The 12,945-nt window shown below is 48.1% G+C and overlaps 1 protein-coding gene across 1 annotated transcript; it reads left to right on the forward strand.

The window, feature by feature from the left end:
• Positions 1–4,216: 4,216 nt before the first annotated feature.
• LOC124690475 (putative glycine-rich cell wall structural protein 1) lies at positions 4,217–5,071 on the forward strand. Its single transcript, XM_047223860.1, has one exon. It carries the CDS (start codon positions 4,217–4,219, stop codon positions 5,069–5,071), a length of 855 nt encoding a protein of 284 aa, XP_047079816.1.
• Positions 5,072–12,945: the final 7,874 nt, after the last annotated feature.

The following is a 12,945-nucleotide window of genomic DNA, read 5'->3' on the forward strand; positions in this document are numbered from 1 at the left end:
CTTTAGTTGTTACCTTATGCGCTCTCTTATCTTCTCTGATTAGACGGATGTTGTAGCGTGTCTCTATTGGTTATAGTTTTGCTGCCGCTAAACCTACCATATAGCCCCCGGTGATATATTCGCCTGGCGAGCATAGCCATTTCTAGTCTCGCTAAGTACGTGCCGGAGTTCGTTCCTTGGTACTTACCCTCGCCTTTTCTCTTTCTCTTTTGTTTCCTCCTCTTGTCGGCAACCGTTGGCCCGACTTTGACAGGTACGAGAAGACGACGTTAGCAAGGTTACCCTTCTGGCTTGGTCTGGGCAGGGTTATGGACGCCACTGGTTATCTTCAGGACTCTTAGTCCAATTTGTATCTTGTCCGTACTCGGACGTATTCGATCTTCTGTATGATTTGGATCTTTGTATTGTATATTTGTATCTTGCCTCGTTGGAGTCGTTGTTATAATATATGTTTGTTGTGGGCTCTATTGTAATCCTGTTGTAATATTACCGCTCGTGTTAATTCCTCTGGTATCACGTGTGTGATTCGTCGCTCACGTCGTGTCGGAGGGCGTCTCTGAATCGATATTGTGCGGATTTCGGCGGGATCGCTGGAATACCGGTTCCGAGGCGTCACAGAGAACATGCTTGTGGACCTGACATGTGCATAAAAGTGTTTTGGAAGGCTAAGGGACCCAAAAGTTAACTCTCGGCCATGAGCCGATTCACATGCATCCGTTGTCATTTTGGAAGGTTCTGATAGGGGAAATTTTAACGCCATGTCCATCGGAGAGAAACTTGCGAGACCTTGAGATCAACATTGGATTTCGTGAAAACGAAAAAGGAAAACCTTGGCTTCGCATATTCCTTGAACTAACCAAACCTGCGATAAGTTTCAGGTATAAAGAGTAAAGATAATCCACGTAGTGCTGTTTTAGTCGCTGTAGTACCCAGCCATCTCCATGTCATGAAGAAAAATCTTGGGAATATGACATGGTGTGCTAATATCATATGTATGTGGAATTGCAGGTTTCAACTATTTATTCATGCTGCAACTTGATATGCTATTACTTACGGGAATGGTGTTTTGGCACATGGGAGCATATGCTCCCTTTATTTTGAAATGCATGTTAAATACATTTTGTAATTTCAAAAAATTGAAACGAAAAATTCGAACGTACATCTTCACGTGCTACGCGCTCACAAAGTTGTTTCATAAAAATCCGAATTGTCGTTTGACGTGTGTAAAAAAGACAAAATTCAATGCTGAAAATAAGACTTTTCAGGAGATAAATTTTCTCTTTTTTACACAGACCACAAAACATATTGGTTCCTCGCGAAACTTGACGAACGTACGTATATTGTGGAGATGTACAAGTAGAATTTTTTGTCAAAATTTTCGACATATCGAAATATAATTTTTTGATAGAGGGAGCATATGCACCCGGGAGCCGAATTGAATTTCCAATTACTCTATCATTTGCTTCCGCACTTTGCTACCTCTGATTTTAATCTATCTTCTTATATACTTAGGGCATCTTCAACGCGGCGATCCATCCCACGTCCGCTCGTCCGGATGGGTCGAGCCGGACAAAAACCCGGCCCAGCGCGCGGATCTCCCAAAAACGGATGGCCGCGGTATCCGGGACGACCCAAAGCCGGCCAAAATCTGGGCCGCGTTTGCGTGGCCGTGGACGCCGATGGCTAGCCGCTCGCGTCCGCCCCTGGCCCGCGTGTCATAGGAGATATCATCTTTTTTCATTAAAATTAGACATTTTACATTTTTTTCTTAAATCTACCTACTACTAGTTTAGGTACGTACGGGGCCGGCGGCCTCGCCGCCAACTCGCCACCGGGGCCGTGGATTTCACTCGACACGGGCGGCCTGTACGCGTGAGGATTCTACTCCAGCTTTACCAGCTGGGTGGCTCGGCGACGGCCCTCTTGCGGCGTTCCTCCGCGGCCGCCCTCCTCCTTTCCGTCCGCGCAGCTTGGGCGTGCTGGCGCTCCGCCTCCTGCGGCGGCAGGATCCGTTTCCCACACAACTCGAGCTCCTGCGCGGCGGCGCGTTCCACAGCGGTCCGTGCCTCCAGGCGGACGCGGATGGCGGCTTGGGCCTCGTGGTTCCCCTCCTGGCGACGCATGCGCTCTTGGCGGCCGCGCTCCACCGACGCAGCTTCCTGCCGGGCGCGCCAGCTGGATGAGGTTGCGGGCTGCTGGCATAGCGAGGAGCTGGTTCTTCTGGCCGAGGAGGTCACCTAAACGGTGGCGGCCGGCCCGACAGGTGGCCTCGTGCTCCTTCGTCACGTCGTCACGCGTGTGAGGTCGGTGAGACGCTCCTCGATGGCGGCGTTGATGTTCGCCATCGCGAGGTCGTCGAAGTAGTCCTCCGCATCGACGCGCTCCTCCTCCTCCTCCACGGCGGGCTCTGCCTCCTCCTCCGTGGCCTCGTACCAGCCGTCCGCGGCGTCATGCCAGCCATCTGCGGCCGCCTCCACCAGCTCCGCGTCCTCTTCCTTCTTCGCCACCCCCTGGGCTGCGACGCGGATCTCCTCGTCGTTAGCGACCCAAACTGCGTCCAGCCGCTCCTCCTGCTCTGTCCGCAGGAACCTGGCCCGAGCGGCGAAGTAGAGCTTGGCCCACGTGGCCTGCAGGGTGCGCGGCATGGCGATGGAGGTGGAGAGGGCGCCAGAGAAGGTAGAGGGGGGAGAGGACGGAGGAGCGGGTGTGAGGTCTGCGAGGCTGGCGCCGTCTTTTAATAGCCGGCGGCCTTGGCGGGAAACTTGGGCGCGAGCGCGAGCCCATGGCCTTTTTGCGCGCGCGGGAACCTTTTTGCGCGCGCGAACTTTCCCGCGCGTTCTCCCGCTCGCCATTCCTGTCCCGTCGAGACCTTCCATGGCGCAGCGCCACCCAGGGAAGACGAACCACGTGGCGGCTTTTTGGGTCGCCGCGTTGAGCGCAGTGTGCGATCCAAACGGATACGCGGACGCGGGCCGCTGTCCAGGTGTCCGCGCGGCCACCGAAACGGCCTAAAACGGACGGCCCAGCGCGTCCGTTTGGGTGTCGCCGCGTTGAAGATGCCCTTATCTCCTTGAGGCAAAAGTTGAAGCGATTCCGTTCAACAGCACTTACCCTCTATGCACTTGGCCTAAAAACTTGACAAGTTGCTTTTAGATACTCTTAAAACTGCACTGAACCTCTATGCACTTGGCGTAATAACAGTACTATACAATTCTTTCAAGGTTCCCTTGAAATACTGTTATAAGTAGCATTGGGCGAGTTTCTATGCCTCGAAGCTGGTGAGATAACGCTAGGACAGCTGGTGATTTGGAGAGGGTAGGTTGAGATAAGGGCGGCCCTGCTGAAATTGACCAGTTGTAGCTCTAACGCTAGCTAACCTGCATACGCCTTTAGTTTTCAGAATAGAACGGTCAGCACAAAACTTACACAAGATGATTCTCGCCTTCAGTTTTTTTCCAACTTTGCACACTGACGAACCATCAAGTATATCATATCCATGTATATTCGGTGTATGCAGGGGAAAAAGAGATGGGACTATAATCTCCGAACAGATCGATGGAAGGGATCCCAGAGCTTCATGTCCATGAATGCTGCATGCATGTGTATATCGATCATTACTTCGGAGGGTCATAACATCGATTAGAGAAGTCACGTTTCTTCACGTTGGGGAGAACGTATAAATAATCAGCCTATGTCAAGTTACTGCCCAAAATATATATCAGTGGCAGGGATCGAATCTCCAGCTAATTAGTTAGACTTTGGGAGAAACCAAGCTGTCAGTAACTTCTGACCCATCTACAGCTGACCTCAGAACAAATATATGCAAGGATTTGCTCGAGAAAATAATGCAAGGAGTAGTTTTGCTCTTTTTTTTTACAACAGGGGTAGTTTTGCTAATTTAGAGAGAAACCAAGTTGCCAGTAACTCAAGACCCTTCTACCGCTGACCGCAACGAGTGCAAGTCAGCGGTACTGCATTACCGTGACTGCATGAAGATATGAAGAGGATTTGATCAACAAATTAATGAAGTCTAGCTGCAAGATCGATGCTAGCAGTGCAAGTCAGCGGTATGCATGTGACCTCTCATCGAGCCCAAAGCGTGCGTTCGAGGTGCACCATGCATGGCCCTCCTCCACCACACCACCGCTATATATACCCACGCAACCCTGCTGCTAAGCATCCAACTCATCTCGGTACTCCACCGAGCTCACTCACAATGGCTGCTACCACTAAGCTTATAGCTCTTAGCTTTGTTGTCCTCTTGAGCATTGGCTTCACCAGTGCTTCACGTATGTTAGCTAGCTCATCCAGCGCCTCAGGAGGAGGGTCGGGAGGCGGAGGTGGTGGTGGTGGGGCGGGTGCAAATGGATACGGCGGAGGAAGCGGACAAGGTGGTGCCACTGGATACGGCGAAACCTTGGTAGGTTCAGGTTACAAGTATAACCAGGCGAAGGGAGCTGGTGGAGGAGGAGGAGAAGGTGGCGGTGGTGGTTCAAACGGCGGAGCAGGATCTGGTTCTGGGACCGGCGGTGGCATCGGCTCTGGTGCGAGTGGTTCTACTGGCAGTGGGCAGGCCAATGCTAATGGTAGTGGTGGGGGTGAGGGCCAAGGTGCTGGCGCCAATGGGTCTAGCGGACAAGGAGCCGGAGCAGGCGGTGGTGAAGGAAATGGTGAGAGTATCGTAGCACCAGGTCCATCTGCTGGTGGTGTTAGCTACTCCGATGCCGCTGGTGGTGGTACCGGTGGTGGCGGCGGGAACAGTGGAAATGGTGGCGGAGAAGGAACTGGAGCTGGAAATGCCGGTAACGACGGCACCTCGGGCAGTGCCAATGGACAGGGTAGCGGCAACGGTGGCGGCATAGTTAAAGGTGTTGCTCAAGGGCCAAGCGTCGGAGTTGGGTCTGGTGCAGGCTCCGGAGCTGCACAGACCGCTAGCGATGGACCTTCTGGTTCAGGCTATGCTGCCGGAAGCGGTGCCGGTGGCGGTGGTGGTGCAGGTGGAAGCGAGAATGGCGGGGTTGCCAGCGGTGGAGGCACGGGACAAGGGTCCGGCAGCGGATCATACCCTTAAATTTCCTTTACCAAACGAGCTAGAACGGGAGCCCAGCACGCATTTTTAGTTTCTTCCTGTTTCACATAAGTTAAGTTTCTCTTCATTCTTAGGGTTTTCACTATGCTCCTAATAAAGGGCTCCATGCATGATTCTAGTCGAAGCACGTAGTTAGTGGAGCAAACCACTTGAGATGTAATCGCTTTTGTCATCAAAGAATATCAAGTTGCCGATTCTTCTTTACTGTTATCGTGCATGCATGCTATGTTGTTCTTGTACATCTTGATTGTTAACACTAAACACCGTGAATTTTATCAGTGACCACTGATTCATGTACTCATGTCACCAAGTTTCACTAATGTCCTCGACTAGCAGAACCCATGCATGTTTATACATCTAAGCAGTAAGAACTCATTGCATGTGGATACAGATGAGCCATGTCACCTTGAATCCTTGACATTGGCCATTGCAAGCCCTCCCTACATATCTCATGGAAAATTAATTTGATACCTTAAAAAATAGGCTGACATCTGACTTTCATGTTGAATTTTATATGTAATAAGTCTATCTTACAAAGAAAAGTACCTATGCGAGTGATTTGAGTGGCGAATGACAGAAAACAATGTGGGGTAGGGCATACTCTAAAAATAATGCAAACTCCAAAGTAGCCCCAAGACATAAATGCTATATACGATTTAGGTGCATGTTACAAGTATAACTGCAGTAGGTGTAGTTATATGAGCATGTACTTCCGAGCTAAGTGATTCTAAATTCCACTAAATTGAAGTCTTATCTAGATTTTAATTTTGAAAAGAGAGTTATCTAGATATCCAACTCAAATACCATTTGGCACAGTAGTTTGGACAAGCTTCGTCATTTCTATATCTAAGCAACCGATGCATTTGGATACATATATGAGCCAAGTTATCTCTTGACACTGGACATTATCTGTACGAACGTTTGATCACATGAGCAATGTGGACGTAGATATATAGGGAATGTCGAATGGGTGGGGGGGGGGGGGGTTGAATCTGTCTCCAGATGCACCTGCCATATGGGGCATGGTGCACCAATGGGAATCAAGAGGAACACTTGTATCGTATCGGTAGCACGATGAATTAAATGTGGTGGAACAGTTTTCTTAGATTATATAGGTGGTTGTCGAGGCAAAACCGTTATAACACGAGTTGATGTAGGACAGAAAGTACTTCAGTTTACATGAATCACATTTATAAACGATTCATACTTTTAGATAAATTGACTAGTGCACACAATTCAATAGCCGTATATTAGTTCAGGAGAATATTTTACTAAGAAGTGGAGTGCACCGGCCGAACCCTAAACTCATGTGGCCATTCTACAGAGAAAATAATATGGATATGGGATAGTGTTTAAATACACTTACAAATAGAGCAACCGCATTGTGTTCCATGTAAGCCCAGAATAGGCACGGTTGGGTGAAAATCGGCTCTTTTGGACAACAGAAAATTAGAAGCCTTGGGAAGAAACGCGTGGAGAAGAGCACAATATCTCCGACCCAATAATGATGTAGGAAACCAGACTAGCATTTGACATATTGTTGTTCTCCCAAGTCTGCACGGGCATGTACAATTGTAGGCACTTAGGTAGAGGATTGTGCATCTTAAAAAAACCATTTATCGTAAGTAGAATTATTTAAACCATCAACATAAGATATTTCAGTAGGAAGTGATACCTCTTCATTACCTTTACCAGAGCATATAACATGTATTTGAATAGGAAAACACGGTTCATCAATAGGAAGCCTGATACTCTTTTCAGAAAGTTCCTTCAAGTGAGAAGTTTTAAAGCCTTTTTCTTTAATAGACATTGAAGCTTCCTTCACGTCTTCATTAGATAATTCAAGAATTCCTCTCCTATTATGGATCACCTCCTCTTCAATATGCCAATCTTCATAGTTCTGCTTGATGGTGTTCAACAATTTCTTAGCTTCCTCCACAATTCCTTGTCTGAAAATATTAGCTTCCTCCTTCAGTTAGCCCATTATAAAATATGCCAAGTAATTGGTTCTATTTTAAACCATGAACTAGACACTTCCTCTCAAGGGCACAATATCTCCTCCAAGCTTGGGGAATACCTTCTTCTTTACATTTCCTTGTAGTTGATGGCACAATATTGTTCTTAGCAGGTTCCTTATTCTTCCCCATGATGAGAAACAAATAAGTGCAGCAAGTATATGATAACAAGTGATCTTACCAATAAAACTAGGATCTCCGGCAACGACGCCACAAAATTTCTTGATGCCCACAAGTATAGGGGATTGTTGAAATCTTCGATGGGAAGTATTACCGAAATGTATAGTTCGACTCAAGGAGAACACAAAAATATCAATACGACTTTAGAAATTGAGACGTCACTCTTAACCACACCTGTATATCAATAAACTCACAAAGCAAGTTGTTATTTTATTGCAGTTGATTCAAATAGTAAAAAAGAAAATAGTAAATAGTAGTAGCAGATTTCCAGTTTTCACCGGATGTATTATTATGTAACTTTTAGTGGCTAAAAGAGTAGGCATGAGGTAGTAGTGGGGTGTTGTATGAATGATATTGGTCATATAATGTAATCCAACAAACATACAATCCATCTCTAATTCAGTTTGTGTAGGTGTGTGCTTCAAATATAGCTATGCATACTAACAAAGAGAAATTACATAACATATTTTATCATGCTTGCCATTTTTACCGGGGTCAACTTGGAACTACAAAAAATTAAGGTCTATCTTTTTGAATTACCCGGAACAAAGAATTAAGATTCATGAACACAAATTATCCTTGAACTATGACATATTCCGCTTGTTTTTTCTATCTGTCACCTTAGGGGTTCACAGGGTCAATATAATAATAAGCAATACACCTTCCAAATAGATACCAACCTCATATATATGATAAATCAATATAGGTTCAACACTGAAATCATGTCGCTCGGGCACTAGTAACAAGCATTAAACCTTGCAAAGGTGTACCAACACTCATACATGAATATCTCAAGACAAACACCTCGATTAAATCTCGATACATATGGATGGTTACGTGACCAATCTCATACAAACCCCATCCACCTCTTAAGTCTATAGAAAACTACTCACTCATGGTGATGGAGAGTGAGCCCATGGTTGTTGGTGATGACGTTGGTGGCAGTGATGATGAAAAAGCCCGCGAAATCCCTCTCTTCGGGGTGGAGAGCATGATCAATTTGACCCCCGAAACGAAGATCGTGGTTTTGGCGACGCTCTATTTCGCGAAATGTTTCGTTATTCCACAGGGTAGTTTTTAGGGTATATAAGGCACCACGCGAAATGGGGGAGGCGAGACGACGACCGAGGGCCAAACTGGCACTGGTGATGCGCCCTATGCAGGTGATGCGCCACCTGGCCTCATTTGGGCCTCGTGTCTCCCTCTCGTTATCCAAAGCCCTAGGTCCCCTCTTTTGGTGAAAATTTTCAGGGTATTTTTTCTCGATTTTATTTCATGCGAAAACTGACAAAAACAAGACTTTTACGAAAAATAGCATCAGATTCGCCAGTTTTATTAAGTAGCGTGAGATTTCGGAACAAATCTTTGAGAAAAGTGCTTGGAAAAATAGATACATTTGAGATGTATGAGCGAGCCATCCGCATGCCCAACGGAGAGGAAGGTAGGGTCCGCCTGGGCAGCTCCGGAGAAGACGACAGCCTTGACCTTTCTGCGATCCCTCCGGCCGACCGCTCCATTCCCGCCTCCCTGCAAACACAAGCAGACGACATACCTGCGCTAGACGATGGCGGTTCCGCCGAAGACCTTTCCCAAAAACGCGATGCTGGCGTAGTAAAATCAATATCCGTCCAGAAGTTATTGGCTAGCTCCTCGGCGGCTCGGCAGATCTTCTCTCTCTACTTCCAACCATTGACCAGCCCGGGGCCGGTGGAGGATCCGCCTCAATCACGTCGAGCGCTGAATCGAAGGAATCTCAAAGGAGCACGAAGCAACATCCGATTAGGCGTCGTCCACTATCGGGGGAGGAATCCGCAGCACTTAACGGACATCCCCTTGGTGCCGTCAGGCCGTCCGACGCCAGCGTGAGCCGTCGGCGACGAGACACCTTCATGCAGCGACCTCGTCCAGTGACCGGCGGCCTCCAACGAGTCTTCCCGCGTCCTGCTCGCCCGCCACGGCAACAGGAACCGGAGCAGGGGAAGCAGGGCAGCCGGCGTGGGGGCGAGAGCAGATTGAGCTCGCGTACAAAAGCATATAGGAACCCAGGCGCTAGGCGGCCGGCGCCAGCGAGCGCGGGACGGCGGAGGGGTGGCCGCGGGGCTGGTTTCGTGGGCGTGGGCCGGAGGCGGTGGTGCAGGAGCCGGGGTGTGCGGGCTGGGAACGGCGCGAGGAGGCGGCGATGGAGGCGCGACATGCGGATCCGCTTCGCTCGCCCACGTCGCGAGTCCTTGTGCGAGGATCGGATCTTGAGACGACGGGGTGGTGCACGTGGGCAGAGAGAATGATGCGGACGGGGACAAATGGAGGCGCGTCACCTGGGACTCGGGTCACCGCCGTCGCCGGTCGCAACCTCTCGGTTGCCTCCTGGACGGGTGCGGCAGCGTATCCTCTCTTGTCGAGCGTATCAAGGAAAGCTATGCATCTAAAGGTATATATGATGCCCCCCATAGGGGGCCTCACAGAGATTAGCTGCTCGTGGCCGTTGGATCTTACCCCTCTGGCAATCTTGTCCGTCCATTTTTTCACTAGTGGAGTAGTCCAGGACGAGGCCCTCGCGCGAACCCGTTTTTTATCCATGGGTCGATGAAGCCCTCCCGGCCCAGCCTCTCGCGTCGCTCGTTACCCTCCTCTCCCCTCGCCGTCTCCTCCCCTCCCGTTCCCGTGCGCGTGCGGCGGCGGCCGCCGCCAGCCCCTCTTCCTCCCCCACGTCCCTAGCCCACTTTCGCCCAATCCCCGCGCGAGATCCGCCCATGGCGGCAGTTTCCTGCCGCAACTCCTCTTCGCTGTGCCTCGCCTCCCATCTCTCTCCTCCCACTCCTCCCTCTACCTCATCTCTGATGGCTCCGGTTCGCCTTGGGCGCGGCCACCGCGCAAGGCGCGAGCGGGGCGTCGGCCTTGGGCGCGAGCCCTGCTATGGCACGCCCCGTCTGCCCCGCTCACCGCTGCAACGAATCATCGCGTTGCCGGGAGGAGCCACGCCGCGAGCTGCGCCGGCTCGGCCAAGGCGACGAGGATCAAGATCCGGGGCGGCGTCTTTCATCCTCGCCTTCCTCTCCCACTTCCCCACTGATTCGGGGAGAAACATGGCAGCAGGAGCGACATGGAGCGACCGAGCGTCGGCGGCAGGAAGCGCACGCCTGGGCGACAGCGGCGGCAAGCGCGGGCCTTGGCGACGGCGGCGCCCATCGGTGAGCAGCGAAGGGGTCTCCGACGGCGGAAGGAGTGCTGCGCCCGGCGTCCGGACAAGCTCCCATCCTCAATCCGCGTCCCGTCGCCGTCACCTTCGTCTCGACGCAATGGGGCCAGGACCTCCCTCGCACGCGCTCATCCTAGGTTGGAGATGCGGATGAGGCAGTGTGGCGCTGTGTGACCCAGCTCCTACAGCTGCAGACCGAGATTAGGGAGAAGAGGCAAATTCAGGTACGCATCTGCTAGATTCCTTCATCCACGCCCTGCATCAGTCCAATGGCATGTGTAAACTTTTGCTCTCCTATCATTTGTTCATCTTCTACACCACTTTCTGAAGAGAGATGCCACACAAGGACATGGGAGACCAACGTGGAAGGAGGCTCAGCCAAGCCGTGGCCATGGTGCAGCTCTCTCCCAATTTACAGAGTGTTCCATTTTGTTCAGATGTATTTGATAAATTTATCTTATATACTGGCTATGATGTTGCTAAATCCTGATTGCCTAGATATGTAACACTTTGTTCCACTTCTCTCTTTTTTAGGTTTGTTTGTGGAGATTTTTTTTATCTGTGCCTACCAGTTTTTGATGAAAATCGTGGCAACCTAAAGGTGAATATTCATCCATGAAATGTTTATGCTCGCTTACTTAATAAATATTTTGTTTTTACTGTTAATGCTTCGCTGCATACTAAATAATCAGATAAATGTCATGCATAGTCCAGTACTTATAAGTTGTTCTCAGTTAGCCATTTCTTGGATTGTATTATTGTGTCCTCTTGGTCATTTGCATTCCAGTGGTTTGAGGAAGAGGGTCTAAACAATGTGTTTGTTGATGGTCCGTAGATAGGTGTACTAAAATGCAGTCTCCCCTTGCTAGATGTGCATCCATGGATGGAGCTTACCCGGTGGCCTTGCTAGATAGCTGAGACAGGTTGTACTTGGAGTGAAGGTAAACAAAAGTAGCAAGCGATTTCTGAATTGTGAGGTTATGGTTCATACAAAACAATTTGTTGTAGACCTACGACAACAACTACAAATGTCTAGCTTTCGGTTCAGTTTATGTTGTGGCGCCAAAGTACACATCAGTTTAGTTCTGAAATGCATAATTACTATTTGCAGTCCATGGTTAATAAGGTTCTTAGTTAATTTTCTGTGTTTGTATTTTGTTTCGCAGATGATGATGATAGATCAACGATTACAAGTACTGAGCCACTCACAGAATATTCAGCTCTTCGGTTCATGTGGTTTTATCACTTCTTTCAGACCATGTGAGCTGATTCCTTTTCCTTTATATGCGCAGATTATTTACTTGCTTAGGCTACAATTTTACCTGGTCGGTTATTAATGCATGCCGAGATAAGAAAATTTATCCAAGTGTTTCTTGCTATACCAAATCAGATAACTAACTGAGTATTGTAGTTATATACATCCGATGATTTTTATTACCATGTTTGTCAGCTATGGTGATGGAAAATCAAGCAGAGCCACTTGATTTTTTTTAGTCTATTGACGTTTTTTCTGTGGTTACCTTTGCTTCTTTGACTGATTTCAGTCTGATTAGTACAAGGGTGTTGTTTGCTGTGTAGTAAGGTACTGAGGTGCTGTTTGCTTTGCAGTACAAATGATTGCTTGGTTGCTTAAAATGCAGATGTTGTTTGCTGTTTAGCTTCCTTACTTGAAAATCAGAATTTGACTGCAAAATGGGCAGTCCACGGCTTCTCCTTAATTTGCACATCCTGGAAAAACAAAACTGGAGCTGTAGCCCCTTTTAACACCACACTGTGATCTAGCCTGCTAAGAGAAAAAGAAAAAGAAAAACTAAGCAACCCAGGACAGATTAAGTATTACTAGAGAGACATGCTCTAGAATAACTTTTACTCTACAGAAAATACTTTGGTTATATCAGAACCATATTCTAATTACTATTGTAATGTATTATGTATCAGAACCATATGCTAATAAGTATTGTAATGTATTTTCCTATTTCAATTGTGCTATGTATGCGAGTTGCTGCCCTGCCTATATTTACGTGTGAATCTCTTGGGAATTTTATTGGTCACCCTCACGTGATGTTATATATTCTTATTCGCTACTTCTATGTGTCACATTTCAGCGTCGCACCACCTGGTAATCCGCAAATGGTTCTTCACTTTGTTTAGCCTGTACAAGTCATCGATGAACCATATGAACCAGAATTAGACAGATACCGATAGTACGATTTTTGCGATCTGCCGAGCTGGTGTTTTCGCTATTATGGTCCATTTCGTTTCGACCATTTTGTCTATAATATTGTTTATTATATTTTTATTTCAACTATTTTATCGATTGTTGTACAGGATGTGTTACTTGAGGTTTTTTTTTAAAATTCTTACCAAAATTGAGATAGCATTTCGGAAAAATTATCCACCAAAGATGATGCATGAGGAGCAACTAATATATCATCATTTCTATATTTGGTTTTGTTTCCTATGAA

Source organism: Lolium rigidum, chromosome 2 (assembly GCF_022539505.1).
Source record: "Lolium rigidum isolate FL_2022 chromosome 2, APGP_CSIRO_Lrig_0.1, whole genome shotgun sequence".
In the NCBI taxonomy this organism is placed as follows: Eukaryota; Viridiplantae; Streptophyta; class Magnoliopsida; order Poales; family Poaceae; genus Lolium; species Lolium rigidum.